The sequence below is a fragment of the Apium graveolens genome, chromosome 4 (genome assembly GCF_009905375.1).
Source record: "Apium graveolens cultivar Ventura chromosome 4, ASM990537v1, whole genome shotgun sequence".
NCBI lineage: Eukaryota > Viridiplantae > Streptophyta > Magnoliopsida > Apiales > Apiaceae > Apium > Apium graveolens.
In genome coordinates, this window is record NC_133650.1 from 285,508,779 (window position 1) to 285,527,262 (window position 18,484).

Below are 18,484 nucleotides of genomic sequence, written 5' to 3' on the forward strand. Positions count from 1 at the left end.
AATTTGCGGGTGATCCAACAAATCATCTAAAAGATGATGATCACCTGTATTTGAGTGGGGCTCCTCCCTGAGTTGTAAAGAGGGAGAATCAGGAATTGATGGGAATAACATATCCACATCCAGAGATGGTGAAGAAGTATTTGGTGATTGATGTGTAGTTATTGTGAGAGAATGGGGCTGTGACTCCACATTTATTGGAGTCACATCAAACTGAGTTTGAGAAGGCACAGAGACAGATGGATGTATCTGTGCAGTGTGTGCACCCTGTGTAGAAGATTGGGTTCTAGCCTTCTTCCTTCTAATAAAAGCTTTTGTAGGTGAGTGTTTGGCTTTAGTGTCCCTCCCTCTTTTGTTCTGTGTTCCTGGTTGGGAACTCTTTTCAATAGTAACATCCTTTTGGGAGGATGCTACTAGGGATGTGCTAGAAACCTTTTCAACCACCACAGCTTTTTGAGAAACTGGGGCTTGGCTAGCTTGGGAAGCACTCAACTCTCCTTCCTTATCCTGGGGGTTTCTTTGATGTTCACCCCTCCCCTCACCACTCACACCCTGTTCACTTCCCTCAGGGTTAATGGTTGTTGTTACAACTGTTGTCTTTTGAGAGACAACAGAGGTGGCTTTCTTTGTCTTGGATTTTGAAAGTTTAGATTTGGTGACCTTGGTAGAAATCTGTTGGGACATTGACACAGATTTCATGGCCACACTAGAAGATAAAGAAATAGAGGGGTTGGAAGAAGTAGGAGTTGTAGAAGCAATTACCTCACCTACCTGGGGTGCATTCATGATTGGTAAATATACCAATTGCACACTGCTGTTTAGATCCATTCTCTTCAAGTCTGCAAGAACTCTTTTCTCTTGTGCCCAGCACTTGAGTTTATTATTCTCATTGATTATGACTAAACCTTCATCAACATGGTTAGCCAATAACATAAAGAATCTAGCATAATAGATGTTATTAGGTCTATTAGCTTTGTTACCTAATCTAGTACCTAATTCTAGCATCACATAGTTGCTAAAGTTAAAGTACCTATCAGAAACAAGCATATAGAACATATTAACAAGAGATGAAGTTATGGCATCAAAATTACTAATTTTCCCAGAGAACACCTTTATGAAGGCATCCCCAAGAAAACTCCATTCTTTCCTAAGGCCTTTTCGTCTAATACCCCCTAAATTAGCAGAGTTAAGAGAGTAACCTATGGAATCTAACATGCTGGATACATCACTATCAGTGTGTGGTGTCATGGCATTGTTCTCAGGTAATTTAAAACATGCTTGTAAGTCATCACAGTTAATACAGTGATTTTTACCTTTGAGAGTGAAGGAGATAGTCATATCCATGGAGTTGAACTCAGCAGTTGTCCAAATCTCCTCAACTACTTCACAGAAAATCGTTGGGGCTTCCAGCATTGCATAGCTAAGTTTACAGTTTTTGATGAAGTCCATCATTTTGTGATAATCTGAGTGGGCTTCATTCTTTTCTACCAGAGCTATGAAATTGTTCTTCTCGTAGATGAACCCAGATTGAGACATAATCTTCACGACTGGTGCCATTGTTGTGAGTAGAAATTGCAGAGAATAACTTGAAGGTTTTGCAGAGAGAAAATGGTAAATGCTTGAAATTCTAAGAAAGCGTAAAGTAATAATGAACAATCAGAAGGGCTTATATGCTTTCAAAGAAAAAGAAATAAATAAAGGATTAATCAATAAGTAGGTGTTAGTGAATTTCAGCCGTTTAAGAATAAACTGTAAGTATTCTAATAACTACCTTTAAAACCAATACATACAGATGTATGTATGGTATCAACGGTTAAGAAAATAGAATCAACGGCTGTGAAACACCTCAAACGTCTGATGTGACATTTCAACGGATAATGTAAATTGTCATCCGTTGAAAGGTACTTCAGCTTTATCCGTTGACGGATAAAAGTTCCAGAGATATACTTGTCTTTCAACGGATAATGAATATCCGTTGATAGAGCAATTTTGACTTTCAACGGATAGGGAACATCCGTTGATGGAATAAACCTTTTTTAAAAGTCAAATTTGTTCTAGCAACTAATATATTTCAGGCTTCTCATCAAATTGCAAAGAAGACATTAATTTTAAGAGTAATTAAGCATACCTAGCTCACTTACCAATCTTGTGAATGTTGATTCATCAAGTGGCTTGGTAAATATGTCAGCAATTTGTTGTTCACTTGGAACAAAATGTAGTTCCACTGTACCATTCATGACATGCTCCCTAATGAAGTGGTACTTGATATCAATGTGCTTGGTCCTTGAGTGCTGTACAGGATTCTCTGTTATGGCTATGGCACTTGTGTTGTCACAAAAGATAGGTATTCTATCAACATGAAGTCCATAATCAAGGAGTTGATTCCTCATCCATAACATTTGAGAACAACAACTTCCAGCAGCAATGTATTCAGCCTCAGCTGTAGAAGTAGAGACTGAATTTTGCTTTTTGCTAAACCATGATACAAGCTTGTTTCCCAGGAATTGGCAGGAGCCTGTTGTACTTTTCCTGTCTATTTTGCAACCTGCATAGTCTGCATCTGAATAACCAATTAGATCAAAGCCAGATTCTCTAGGATACCAAATTCCTAAATTTGGTGTACCCTTGAGATATCTGAAAATTCTCTTGATAGCAATTAAGTGAGACTCCCTAGGATCAGCTTGAAATCTAGCACACAGACATGTAGCAAACATTATATCTGGTCTGCTAGCAGTTAAATATAAAAGTGAACCAACCATGCCTCTATAACTTGTAATGTCCACAGACCTTTCAGTCTTATTTAATTCAAGTTTGGTGGCAGTGGCCATGGGAGTTTTTGCAGATGAGCATTCCATTAAGTCAAACTTCTTTAAAAGATCATAAATATATTTAGTTTGACTAATGAAAATTCCATCACTAACTTGTTTAACTTGTAAACCAAGAAAATAGGTTAGTTCTCCCATTAGGCTCATTTCATATTTACTTTGCATTAGCTTAGCAAACTTTTTGCAAAGTTTATCATCTATAGAGCCAAATATTATGTCATCTACATAAATTTGAACAAGTATACTAGAGCCATTAACATCCCTAAAGAAGAGAGTTTTATCAACAGTACCTCTAGTGAAGTGATTCTCCAAAAGAAATTTTGATAAGGTTTCATACCAGGCTCTAGGTGCTTGCTTCAGTCCATAGAGTGCTTTCAACAGATAATACACATAGTCTGGAAAATTTGGATCTTCAAATCCTGGAGGTTGACTTACATAGACTTCTTCCTCTAATTTCCCATTTAGAAATGCACTCTTGACATCCATTTGATAGACTTTGAAATTGGCATGGGCTGCATGGGCTAGAAATATTCTGATGGCTTCAAGTCTTGCAACAGGAGCATATGTTTCATCAAAATCTATTCCCTCTTGCTGAGAATAGCCTTTAGCAACCAGTCTGGCTTTATTCTTTATGATAATGCCATTTTCATCCATCTTGTTTCTGAATACCCACTTTGTGTCAATAGGACTCTTGTTCTTTGGTTTGGGTACCAGCTTCCAAACTTGGTTTCTCTCAAATTGGTTTAGCTCTTCCTGCATAGCTAATATCCAATCTGGATCCAATAGAGCTTCTTCCACTTTCTTAGGTTCCTCCTGAGATAGAAAACTACTGTACAGACATTCATCTTGAGTAGCTCTTCTTGTTTGCACTTTAGATGATGCATCACCAATGATCAGTTCAAAGGGATGATTCTTGGTCCATTTCCTTTGTGGTGGAAGATGTGCTCTAGATGAGGTGGCCTCAGTATTGTCATGATGTGAGACAGAGTGTTGACTAGTTGAAACTCCCCCTGAGTTGTTGGTCCTTTGCAGGGAACTTGGAGTTCTATCAACTGATGATGTAAATCGATTATCCGTTGATGAACTATGATCAACGGATGCTTCATTTTGTACTTCAACGGATGGTGCACTATGTCTTTCAACGGATACTGCATTGCTTCTATCAATGGATGCAGTATTTTGTGCATTATCCAGGGGCATGTTTTGAATCCCTTTTGAAGTGTCATCTCCATCAGTCTCCTCTTCACTATCATCACAATATATCTCAATATTGTCAAATTTGAGTCTCTCATTATGTCCCTCATCTGTTAGTCCATCAATCTTTTTATCATCAACACAACATGCACAGATTCCATAACAATGTTGGTTCTTAGATTGTAGACCCTATAAGATTTTCCAGCTGAATAACCAACAAATATTCCTTCATCAGCCTTTGCATCAAACTTCCCTTTATGGTCAGATTGATTCCTCAGTATAAAGCATTTACATCCAAAGACATGAAGAAAGTTTAGAGTTGGTTTTCTTCTCTTGAACAACTGATAAGGAGTCATGCCTTTAGCTTGATTGATCAAAGAAATATTCTGAGTGAAGCAGGCACAATTAACAGCTTCAGCCCAGAAATATGTTGGTAACTTTGATTCTTCAAGCATTGTTCTGGCAGCTTCAATTAAAGATCTGTTCTTTCTTTCAACAACCCCATTTTGCTGAGGTGTTCTTGGAGCTGAGAACTCATGCATGATTCCATTTTCTTCACAGAACAGCCTTAATGTCAAATTCTTGAACTCAGTTCCATTGTCACTCCTGATATTTCTAACCTTCAAGTCAGGATGATTGTTGACTTGCCTGATGTGATTGATAATGATTTCACTTGCTTCATCCTTTGATCCAAGAAAACAGACCCATGAGAACTTAGAGAAATCATCTACAATCACTAAGCAATATCTTTTTCTTGCTATTGACAATACATTGACTGGTCCAAACAAATCCATATGTAGCAGCTGTAATGGTTCATCAATTGTTGTTTCAAGCTTCTTCTGAAATGATGCTTTCCTTTGTTTGCCTTTCTGACAAGCATCACACAGACCATCCCTTGAGACATAACAGGCATAGCATGTAGAGGTGATACAGACATGTTAGGCATGGAAGAGGGTACAGTTATGGGAGATTTCTTAATAGATTTACAGTTAGCAGATAGATGATTAACACTACTACAATGCACACAGCTTTTTCTAGGAGCATACTTGTCAGGTGTGTAATTGTTATGTTTGTTAACTCCTACCTTCCCATTTCTGTTGGATTTCCTTTTGGATTCCTTTTTATCCTCAACCATCTTGAGCCTATTGTTTAACTGTTCTAAGGTCATGTGCCCTACATTCACCTTTCTGACATCTTTGGATGTGCTTGCTCCTTCTTTGACAAAGTTCTTTGAAGTTGAACCAAACTTTTTGTTGAGTTTCTTTAGATTTTCTCTTTTAGAAACATCTGCCTGTTTTAATTGAGGAACCTTCAACGGATGTTCCTTTTCTTCCTTCAACGGATAACTTTCATCATCCGTTGATTCCACATCCGTTGACAGTCCATCAATTAATTCCAGTTTCTTTTTATTTTTATCCCAGGCAGTTTCACAGAATGATTCAATTCCTTGGACTTTGGCAATTTGAGCACTTACATCCCTAGATGTTTTCCAGGCTTTAATCACCTCTTGCTCTTTCTCTAATTGATTGGAAAGTATTTCTACTTTCTTAACAGATTCAGCTAGTTCATTTTCAACAGATATACAATGCAATTTGGTTTTCTCTAGGTCAATCAACTTATTTTCTAACACAGTATTTCTATTACTTAAAAACAGATTGTTCTCTTTGATCCTACTATTTTCTTTAGCAAGAGATTTAACAGACACACGCAAATGATACAATTCAGTAGACATGTCATTGAAAGCATCATTGCACTCTTCTTTAGTAAGCTGTGTTAAATCAGTAGTGATTACCTGATTGCTTGATGAACTAACTTCGTTTTCTTCAGAATCAGCCATGAGAGCAAGGTTGACATAATCCACATCTTCATCCTCTTCATCTCCATCAGCTGCCCAGTCCTTTTCTTGAGTGATGAAAGCCCTTTCCTTCTGTTTGAGTAGATCAAAATATTTCTTTTTGTAATCTACTTGTTCAAATTTCTTCTTTTCAGAGGTTGGCTTTCTGCACTCACTTGCAAAGTGTCCACTTATACCACAATTAAAACACTTGAACTTGGATTTGTCCACCATGTTCTTATAGGGTTTAGTGGCTCTAGTGTTTTTCCTGAACTTCATCTTTGCAAATCTCCTGGACAGAAATGCAAGATGCTCATCAATACCATCAGAGTCATCTTGACTGGAGTTGTCTTCATTTTCAGCAACTTGCTCTTTACCCTTGTCTGATTCTGGATTTCTTACACCATCTTTGGAGCTTGATGTAGATCTCACAGTTTCTTTTCTGCATTCTTTCTCATTTTCAGCTACCAATGCAACTGAACCTCCTTTCTTTCTCCCCCTCTCCAATACCTCATCCTGTTCCAACTCTAATTCATAAGTCTTCAAGATTCCATATAATCTTTCAAGAGTAAAGTCCTTATAATCCTGAGAGTTTCTTAAGGAAACAGTCATGGGTTTCCATTCCTTTGGTAAGGATCTCAAAAATTTAAGATTTGAATCCTTCACCTGGTACACTCTACCATACAGCTTCAGTCCATTCAACAGCTTTTGGAATCTATTAAATGTGTCATTTAAAGATTCATTCTCTTCAAAATGAAAGTACTCATAATGTTGAATGAGAAGCTGCATTTTGTTCTCTTTTACTTGTTCTGTACCTTCACACAGCAACTGAACTGTGTCCCAAACCTCTTTGGCAGTTGAACAATTTATCACATTATCAAACATATCCTTGTCAAGACCATTAAACAAAATGTTCATAGCCTTCTTATCCTTGTGGACTTCTTCTGTGTCTTCCATTGTCCATTCTGCTCTAGGTTTTGGAATGGATTGACCAACAGCAATTGTGGCCGTAGCAACTGTGGCTACTTTGTGGGGAATGTGAGGACCATTCTCAATGCAGTTTACATAACCTTCATCTTGGGAGAGTAGATGAAGGTGCATTTTCACCTTCCAGTGGTGATAACTGTCTTTGTCAAGAACTGGGATCTTTACTCCAATATCCTTCTTACTCATCTTTGTTAGATTCCAAGATCTTTAAACTCTTTGTGTGTCAAGAGCCTGCTCTGATACCAATTGTTATTCCTAGAGGACTAACAATGAGATTTACAGAAGGGGGGTTGAATGTAAATCTCAAAACTTTTTCAGGTTTTGAGAAGTTTATTAAAGCAGTGTGTTCTAGATGAACAAGTGTATGAATTGCTTTGAGCTAATGCAGACAGATATATATTCAAACACAAAATGTAAAGAACACAACAAACTTTAAAAACTTTTCTGGTGGATTTGTTGTTCCACCAGAGATGGTATATTAGAAAATCTGTGTTCAACAATGTTGATCACAGCTGCATCCTAGTACAAACTAGATGAATTTTCTCTCAAGATATTTCTTAACAGCTCTGGAAAATCTCACACTAATTACTAGCTTCTTCTTGGTTTATATATTACCAAGTGTACAAGTGAAAAACAATATAAAATTACAATAGTAAAATAAGTTCTTCACTTGCTTCTTTTCCTGTTCACTCAAGTACTTTGTTGACTATTGCATCTTTGTACTAAAGAAGAACGGCTGCTTTTTCTGTTGATCCTGAAATTCGGCTACCACATCTCACTTTTCTCTGTCAACCCATGTGCCTCTGTTTGTAGGTACAACTACCACTTATCAACGGCTAATTAGCAGAACATCCGTTGAAGCTTTCATCCGTTGATGACTTCATCCGTTGAAGGATGTTATCCGTTGAAGCTTTCATCCGTTGATGCTCTCATCCGTTGAAGGATGTTATCCGTTGAAGCTTTAGAGACATCCGTTGAAGCTTAGCTTCTCATCCGTTGAAGGTCTTTAAGTCATCCGTTGATACCACTTCATTTATACAAAATTACAAGGCATGAAATATTTACAATTGGCCTTCCTATCTGCATATCATCTAGTAGTCAACATGACTTATAGTTTCTCTCAACTTCTAAGAATTACATTTTAAATACAGAGACTGAAATATGCTACAATACTAGACTTATTTCTAAGTAAAGCTACACCATCAACGGATAGCCAAAGTGGTCTTATCCGTTGAGGCTACTGACACTAAATTTCTACTTAAGTGTTTTGTTAAACATATCATCAAACTAATGCACATATATTCCTAACACTAGCCAAGCCACAGTTTCTCAAAAAGCTGTGGTGGTTGAAAAGGTTACTAGCACATCCCTAGCTGCATTCTCCCAAAATGATGTAACTATTGAAAATAGTTCCCAACCAGGAACACAGAACAAACGAGGGAGGGACACAGAAGCCAAACACTCACCAACAAAAGCTTTTATTAGAAGAAAGAGGGCTAGAACCCAATCTTCTACACAGGGTGCACACACTGTACAGATACATCCATCTGTATCTATGCCTTCTCAAACTCAGTTTGATGTGGCTCCAACAAATGTGGAGTCACAGCCTCATTCTCTCACAATTAACACACATCAATCACCACACACTTCATCACCATCTCTGGATGTGGATATGTTATTCCCATCAATTCCTGATTCTCCCTCTTTACAACTCAGGGAGGAGCCCCACTCAAATACAGGTGATCATCATCTTTTAGATGATTTGTTGGATCACTCGCAAATTCTTTCAGATGTAATTGAAGGATCTGTGTCACCAAAACTCAAATCAATCCACACAGATTCAACAGTTATATCACTTTCAATTTCTACTTCTTTTCCTTCTTCAACGGATATCACTCATCCGTTGACAAGTGGTTGTTCTTCAACGGATAAGCTTAACAACAGTTATCCATTGATACCATCAGTGTCACCTTCAACGGCTATTCCATATCCGTTGATGGTCTCTACACACACAACTGAAACAATTCCAAGTGTAGAAGACATGACTACTGTACAATCACTTTTAGGACTGAGGGAAGGGAGTGACAATTTGAGTGAGAGGCTGGGTTGTACCCAGGCAAAAGGAGAGATTGCGAGCTCAAATATGCATGTTATTTCTTCCAGCATGGCAAAAGTAAGTGAGAGGAGTACCACCTTAGTAGGTGAAGGTGAGGAAGTGAGGAGTGTGAGCCAGGGGGAGCCCCTGATGCAAGAATATAGAGAAAAAGAGAGAAAGGCAGGTACAACAGATATAAGGGTGGATCCAGCCATTGCTAGTGAGTCAATGATTGTGGATGATGCTGAAAAGGAAAGACAATTTCAGCAACATTACAAAGCTGTAATTGATAACATTTCCTTGGATGCTGACACTTTTACTCATCCTGTGTCAGCCTATCAGTTGTTGGCTGCTCAGGGCAATGAGGAGGCAGAAAAGACACTACATCTAATACATACAACAGAATCTCTTCAAAGGGATAAAGCTGCTATTAACAAGATGCCTTCTACAGCTGGTGAGTCATCTGAGGAATTTGGAGTAAATTCTGATGATGATGACTCTGTTTCTTTTGATGGAAGCGTGAACTTAGGGGGAGATGAAAGCCCTAGTTCTATTCCAAATTTACCTGAATGGGCCTTGACAAAGGAGTCTACACCAGGGCAATTCAATGTCTCCTTAGTCAAACAAATCAGTACTATCCAACAGGCCATTCAGAAAACTTCACATGCTGGTACCAAGGCAATCCTTATAGCTCACCTGGACTCACTGCATCTCATGAAGTTGCAGCAAGTAAGACAGAATCTGAGTGTGGATGAACTCAAGAAGGATATTGCTGACTTGAAATCCTACAATTCTGAAAAATTGGATTCAGTCATGCCCTATGGTACAATGAAGGAATTATTGTTGAGATTGAAAAAGGATTCAAATACTGAAAAGAGGCTGGCTAAGTTAGAAGACAGAGTCCAAGTTATTGAAAATTCAGTGGCCAGCATTCTTCACAACCAACAATCTCAAACAAGTCTACTTATGCAGCTGGCAAAGGCACAAGGCTTGACCCCTCTCCTTGATGATAACAAAAAGGGGGAGAGAAAAAGGGAAGGGGAAGGAGATCCATCTACAAAAATCCAGATATCTAAAGTGCTAGTTCCTGCCATCACTACTTCTCCAATTATGCAAATCAAAGGAAAGCCTGATGAAATTGATCTAATCCAGCTAGCAGCAGCTGAAATTCAAATGAAAGAGCAAAGGAGGAGAATTGATGAAAAGGTGCAACAAGTGTTTGGCTCAACACAAGATAAATCAATATATGTGAAACATAGCACAAAGGTTGAACCAATCATTATGGAGCACAAGCCAGAAAGGAGGAATAAGATTGGAGAGACTTCTTTCAAGAATCTAAAACCTATAGTTCTCAAGCCCAACACTAGATCCAGCAAGGACTCCACAAAGAACCCCCTAGACTTTGCTCAGATGAAAGAAGTGGACTTTCCTCTTCCAAAGCCTGATGAAGACAAAGTTTTGGGTGCTAATATCATAAAGCACAAGGAGACCAAGGACATAGTTGAAAGAATGAACATGGCCATATCTTTAGAGAGGGAAAGAGTATCTGTGTGATGCAAGGACATCCCAAATTTCCAAAGGCCAAGAGGGAAGAAACCAAAAGATTGAAGAAAGAAGCTGAAAAACTCAAGGCTGACAAAAGAGCACAAGCAAAGCTTGAACAACAGCTAAAGTCAAGTCAAGTTGAAGGAGAGAAAGGAATTGAAGTCAGGGGTGAAGACAAGATTGCAAACCTAGATGAGGTTTTTGGGAGTATATTTGGTGAGAGTATGGAGGAAAGAGAGGAATGACAGAAGGGAAACAGAAGAAAGGCCAAGGCACATAGAAGGAGTGAAGATAACACTGAAGAAACCAAATCAATATCTAAACCACTACCTTCCATACCTGAACCTTGTGTTGCTGATCCCACTATAAACATCCATGGTGAACTAATCATCCCAAAAGAGGAACCTATTGATTGGGATACCATCAAATTACCTACCTTTTTAACCACTCTTCCACTACCAAAGAAACAGAAAAGAAAATCCAAATCTACACCTCCCCTAACCTCTAAGAAATTCACTCAAAAACAAAAACCTAAGCCTAAGCCACCCATTTCTAAAGATGATTATGTTCACATCTGTGACATAAAAGAAATTTCGGACATTGAACTCTATCTGGATGAGCTGGAGGATGTAAGGGGAATAGCTGCCTACAGACAGCTACCAGAGAGATTGGTGTTCAGATACAAAGGAGCTGGGGAAAGAATATGGCCTCTCTACAGGATTCTGAATGAAGGCTACTCTACCTTGATCAGAGTCTTTTCAGCCATACAAAAGGATTCTGGCTTTACCAGGACTGCCAAGACTGAAATTCTCAACAAGATTGCCAACATAAGGAAAACTTGGAGGGAGCCCAATGCTTTGCCCAGAACTTTACTCATTCAAGAAAGGGGAATTACAATCCACAAATCACCTCATTGGTTGATGGAATTTAGAAATGATAAAGGAGTCAGAAGATTTTTCAGACTTGAAGACCAACTCAAGATTGCCAGCAATGAAACTCTCAAGGAAATGCAATCTAAGTTGGATATCAGTGATGAAGATGAAGCTGAATTCTACAGACAACTCCAACTCCAAATTGAGGAAAATGACAAAGGGCTAGGAAAGAAAACAAGGGAACAAAGAAGAAAAAGATGATTTGCTCAGACTAGAGGAGCACCCTTGGAAATTCTGTAAATCTTCAATTACATCCTAGTACATACACTTTAGCAGCACTTTTAAATTTCTACTTAGTTTCAATTCATATATTTGTTAAGTGTTTTGTTATCATCAAGTTAACCCTGAATTTATGTCTACAATTCTTATAGACATAAATAGGGGGAGATTGTTAGGAATATATGTGCATTAGTTTGATGATATGTTTAACAAAACACTTAAGTAGAAGTTTAGTGTTTGTAGCCTCAACGGATAAGACCACTTTGGCTATCCTTTGATGGTGCAGCTTTACTTAGAAATAAGTCTAGTGTTGTAGCACATTTCAGTCTCTGTATTTAAGATATAATTCTTAGAAGTTGATAGAAAATATAAGTCATGTTGACTACTAGAAGATATGCAAATAGGAAGGCCAATTGTAAATATTTCATGCCTTGTAATTTTGTATAAATGAAGTGGTATCAACGGATATCTTAAAAACCTTCAACGGATGAGAAACAAAGCTTCAACGGATGTCTCTAAAGCTTCAACGGATAGAGCTTCAACTGCTAACACATCAACGGATAAAGCCATCAACGGATGAAGGCTTCAACGGATGTTCTGTTAAATAGCAGTTGATAAGTGGTAGTTGTAACAGCAGACAGAGGCACATGGGTTGACAGAGATAACTGAAATATGGAAGCCTAGTTTCGGGAACATCAGAAAAAGCAGTCATTCTACTCTAGTACAAAGAGGCAATAGTCAACAAAGTACTTGAGTGATATGGAGAAGAAACAAGTGGAGAACTTATATTATTATTGTATTTTTATCTTTGTCTTCACTTGTACACTTGGTGATATATAAACCAAGTAGCAGCTAGTAATTAGATAAGAATTTCTCCTGTGCTGTTTAGAAAAATCTTGAGAGAAAAATTATCTAGTTTGTACTAGGACGCAGCTGTGATCAACATCTTGAATCACAGATGTTCTGAAATACCATCTCTGGTGGAACAACAATCCACCAGAAAAGTTTTTAAGGTCTGTTGTGTTCTTTACATTAGTGCTTGAATATATATATGTCTGTATTAGCTTAAAGCAATTCACACACTTGTTTATCTTGAACACAAAGCCTTTAAAACTGCTCAAAACTTGAAAAAGTTTTGAGATTTACATTCAACCCCCCTTCTGTAAATCTCATTGTTAGTCCATTAGGAATAACAATTACTCAACGAACTGCGAGTCAAAACCCTAATATCTACCCATACGATAGCCCGCACATAAAGAAGACAGTCAAACACAAGACTCTTGACTCACGAACGCACGTAATTCATATAGCACGTATACATATAACTCACGTATCACATAGTTCATATCACATATGACTCGGTTCGTCAAAAGATTCGACTCGGTATGTTTAAAACTGAAATCGGGTCAAAATATGATTTATCGATCAATAATTGACTCATAATGGTTCGTAAAACAAGCGACCTTTCGAAACAAAAGGATTTGGGTCTCGAAAGTAGTTTTAATGAAAGCGGAATATTTTTCTAAGTCTATACGCGTTCGTTTCGTATTAAAAGACGAACGGTTTATTTTCTACGAATAAAATACGAATAATTAGGAATAAATCAAATAAATCAATTAATAATAATATTAATTGATTTTTAAATACCAAAATATAATTTTTTAAAAGCTTAAAAACAATTTTTAGGAATTATTTGAATTAATTATAAATAATTGTATTTTATTTAACTATTTATAAATAAAATTAATTGATTAAATGAATTAATCAACTAATTAAATCTATAAATAATCAATTAAAATAAATTATAAATAATTAAAATAAATATGGATTTTTGAAAAGAATAAAAGAAAATAAATATTTTTTTTAGAATTCAAAACAATGAGTAAAAGATTTAAAAAAAATAAAAGAAATAGTTTTGAAAATTGAAATTGAATTTTTTTTGAATTAAAAATAGAACAAAATCTAGCCGAAATAGTTTTTATCAGTTTATTCTGGAACAGGGAGGATCAGAGGGCGGCCGGAGTTGGGTGGCTTGCCGGCGGAGACCAAGAACACGGCGCCGGTTTCTGGGAAACCCAGTTTCCGGTTGCCGGTTCCGGTCACCGGAAACCGCTCCAGCTAAGCTCAAAACCACCCCAAACGCTGCGATTTCTAATCCTAATCGATCCTAAATCCTTTCAGCAACCCAGTTCTAGCAATAACAACCTCCAATATCAATTCAACCATTAATTTCGGTCAAAATCGACCCTTCTCCGACGAACCAAATCGAAAAACGGCGCTTCAACCAAATCGCAACCAAAACTCGATTTTTCGGTACCAAATCAAAGCAAATCATTCCTATAATTTGTTCATAACCTTATATCAATCAATCAATCATCATAAACTCGGAAATTTGCAATCAAAAATCAAGAAAACAAAACTTCGGGTTTCCTTAAAACCAAACCAAATCTAACATATTATTATACTAAATCATTTCTTAGAATCCCAGAAATGTTAATCCACCAGTTAAACAATCAAACAATCATTCAAACTCCAAAAATGAATTTAAAGATTTTTTTTTGAAAAATCGAAATTAATAACCAATTCACCTCTATTGATGACTGTTGTATCAAAAGAACGGGCTCTTCAAGAGCTTCAAATCGGTTATTTAAGCTTCAAAAACGCATCAGAATCACTCTCAAAATCACTGGTTTTGTGTTCTTGATTGAATTTTACCCCTAAGAACATGTTTCTTGTTTTTCTGATTTTTTTTATATATAAAAATGAATAAAATCTGTAAATCTACTGCTATTTATATTTTCTGCAAAATTAATACCCTAAAATTAATTTAGGGTATTTTTATTCCCATAGATAAAATAATTAAGCCCAAAAATAATTATTACGGGGAATAATTTTAAAAGCGATAAAATATAAAATTTGTATCGAAATTTCTCAAAAATTGCGAATAATTCAAAAATACGAAAATACGAGGTATTTGAAATACGAATAACTTTCTAAAAATAAAAACGTGAATTTTGTGGGCTTTGACGTTCCGGTGGGGTCCCGGTCCGTTAATTTTTGAAAAACAGAAATGATACCTAAATTAACAGAAAACCCCGAAAACTAATAAAATACAATCAATTGCACATAAAATGAGATAAAACGAATAACGCAAATAAACACACGTCCAAGTTACGGATCGATTCATATAAATGCATCTTAAACACGTAACAAGTATCTCATTGGATCATATCAGATCTGAAAATAGATTACTCAGCCACTAAGCAACTATAAAAATGATACAATTTAATATCACATTTGGATAATTATCAAAACCGAGCTTCTTATAAAACATCCTTTGAGAAAATAATGTAAATATCCTGTCTCTCAAGAATACGGGTTTTATTGATTTACCGAAATGATTATCGTATCGAAAATTTTAAAGTCAGGACGCGCACGGGTCAAACCGTACTCCGGATCGAAAAAGTTAAAACACGGAAAATGTCTGGAATTACTATATTAGGTTAGAAAGGAGTTTTCGGAAGAGTTTCGCGTTGTAAAAATGCAAAAACGGTTGAAGTTGGACGATTCCCAGTTTTATAAAATATTTTTATAATTACTCAGAAAATAATTAATAAATCCATAAATTATTATAAAATCATATAACAGTCCAAAAATTACCAGAAAAATGTCAAAATTATCTATATTTTATTCTGAACATATAATAATTAAAATATTCAAATAATATCACATATAAACATCCCAACATCAATTTCAATTATCATATAATTCACTAAAATTCAAATAAAAATCACATAAACAATCCCAAATAATAATAATAATATTTTTTAAAAATGAGATATTACATGTTTGGTCTTACAAACACATCATCAACGTTTCAGTCTCTCATGAACTCCATTTTTAAACCACTACTGAGTAAATGTGTCTTAGTATTCTTTGACGATATCTTGATTTACAATCCTAGTAGGGATGATCACTTAGAAAACTTGCAAGAAGTGTTGGAAATTATGTAAAGCAATTTATTGCATGCCAATCTAAATAAATGCTCATTTGGAACAACCCAAATTCACTATTTGGGTCATATTATATAGGAAAACGGGGGAGAAACCGAACCAAAAAAGGTCCAAGACATAATCAGGTGGCCTCAACCTGTGAATCTGAAACACCTAAGGGGTTTCGTAAGTCTTAAAGGATATTATCGCAGGTTCATTAGAGATTATGGTAAAATCTGCAGGCACATGACTCAATTATCGAGGAAAGATACGTTTGAATGGAATGACGAAGCCAATGCACCATTTGAGAAATTAAACAGGTCATGACTACCCCGTCGGTGTTGGCACTTCCAGATTTTAACGAGCCTTTCTTGATTGAGACTGACGCTTCAGGTCAAGGCATGGGTGCGGTGCTAATGCAAAGGGGGCATCCTATTGCATTTATAAGTAAAGTTTTTTCTAAAAAAACAATGTAGTTGTCAGCATATGAACGTGAACTTATGGCTGTGGTTTTGGCGGTGAAAAAATGGCAGCATTACCTGGTTATGCAGCTTTTCATAATTAAAATGGACCAGCAAAGTCTTAAATACGTATTGGATCACAAATTAGTGACATCAATGCAACAAAAATGGCTCTCAAAACTTGTTGGATTCAACTACACGATTGAGTACAACAATGGGACTGAAAATAAAGTGGCAGATGCGTTATCACGAATGCCCAACTCTCAGATTCTAACAATGATTTTCAATGAGGTTCATTCCACTTTACTGGAAGAGATAGTGAGCACGTGGAAAGATGATCCCAACATCCAACAAATACTTGTGACACTGTAATCAGACCCTGCAGCACATCCTAAATACTCCCGGGATGGTAACTACTTGAGAAGAAAAGGGAAATTGGTGGTTGGGAATAATAACATGATGAAGCAGAAAATTATGGACTAGATGCGCAATTAAAATGAGGGAGGACACTCAAGGGTTGAAGCAACTTATCAAAAGATTAAAGCTTTATTATATTGGTGTGGTCTTAAGAAACCAGTCACAAATCATGTCAAACATTATTCGGTGTGCCAGAGATGCAAATACGATAATGCAACATACATCGGTCTTCTTCAGCCTCTTCCAGTACCCAAAAAGGTTTAGGATGCCACTGTGATGGACCTTATAGATGGGTTGCCATGCTCATAAGGAAAGGAGGTAATTTTGGTTGTCATTGATCGACTAAGAAAATACGCTCACTTCATTGCTATATCTCATCCGTATACTGCATTAAAGGTTGTTCAAGCTTTTCTAGACAACATCTACAAATTACACGATTTTCCTGCTTCAATAATTTCAGATAGAGACAAAGTGTTTATCAGCCAATTCTGGACTGAATTCATCTAGTTATAAAGAGTCAAACACAACCTTTCAACCTCGTACTATCCACAGACCGATGGCCAATCAGAGGTCCTTAACAGGTGTTTGAAGTCATATCTTAGATACATGTGTCACGAGTCTCCTCAAGAATAGGCTAAATGGCTTTCATTAGTAAAGTATTGGTATGATACAACATATCACATTGTTGCTAAGATGACCCCTTATGAGATTATGTATGGGAAAGCACCGCCTGCTTATAGACCTTACCTACCTGGTTCATGTATGGTTGACATTGTTGACATGAGTCTGCAGCAACGCGAGAAGACTATGGCGTTACTCAAGTAGAATTTTTTCAAGGCCCATAATAGAATGGTTCAATTGGCTAACATGAAAAGATCGAAAAGGCAGTTTAATATGAGTGATTGGGTGTATTTAAAGCTTAAACCATATCGACATCAATCCGTTAAAACCCGTAATCATCCCAAGCTGGTGGCTAAATACTTTGGGCCATACCAGATTGTCAAGAAAATTGGCAAAGTTGCTTACACTCTTCGACTCCCAGCATCTTCAAGAATTCATCCCACCTTCCATGTTTCGATGTTAAAATCACATCATGGTCCTATTCCTGATCAACATGACAAGGCAACACCACCTCATTGGGCTGATGAAGTTATTGTTCCAAAAACACCTGTTGCAGTACTAGATAAAAGAATGATGAAGAAGAGGAATCAAGTTGTGATCCAATGGCTGGTGCAATGGGAGAATTCTTCAGTAGATACTCATCGAATTATGCAGCAGTTTCCTATTTTTGATCCTTAGGGTCAAGGATCGTTTCAAGGGGAAGCATTGATACAATCATTAAGGAGATCTCTAATCATGATGAGACACGTGAAGCCGAGTTTACAACAGAAGATGACAATGGAGAAGTCAGAAAAGGAGGGGACCAGGAGTAACCCACCACAAACAACACATGCTGTATTTTTGTTAGCATTTTAGAAATTTCTATTTATGAATTATGGGACAATGATTGGTTATAAAAACCGAGGGAATGTATTGATAAGACAACTAATGAATATATTTTTTCTTTATCTCTCCATCTCTCTATCCTTATCTCTTACAATCTGTAAATCGTAAACATAACTACATTTTTCGAGATGGCCTTTCTTTCTCACTGGCTTGTCTCCTGATCTGAGCTAGATATTACCTCCATTCTAATCATTAGAATCTGGTAACATCAATTTTCTGTTAAATAAGTGCAGAGGTATAAGAGAATTCTCCATTATATGTGTCATGACTTGTATATTGGTTGTTGACAAATTTGATTTTGATAATTAAATGTTTGATTTTGTGAAGAACCTACCGAAAGGACTCCCCATGAGCGATTAGTTCGAAGTTTGACGAGAAATAGTGAGTGTGGTCACGATTAGAGGGTTTGTAAGAGTAAGTCTAATAATTAATTTCGATTTGTAAAAATTATGTATAATTTATAAATTATAATTTAGTCAC

The 18,484-nt window shown here is 36.7% G+C and overlaps 1 protein-coding gene across 1 annotated transcript; it reads left to right on the forward strand.

The window, feature by feature from the left end:
• Positions 1–17,347: 17,347 nt before the first annotated feature.
• Positions 17,348–17,797, forward strand: LOC141719774 (uncharacterized). The gene has a single exon (XM_074522146.1). The coding sequence runs from the start codon at positions 17,348–17,350 to the stop codon at positions 17,795–17,797; it is 450 nt and encodes a 149-aa protein (XP_074378247.1).
• Positions 17,798–18,484: the final 687 nt, after the last annotated feature.

What these genes read in the sequence shown, in the direction of transcription:
- LOC141719774 (XM_074522146.1), top strand. Translation starts at nt 17,348, where the DNA reads ATGGTTCAATTGGCTAACATGAAAAGATCGAAAAGGCAGTTTAATATG.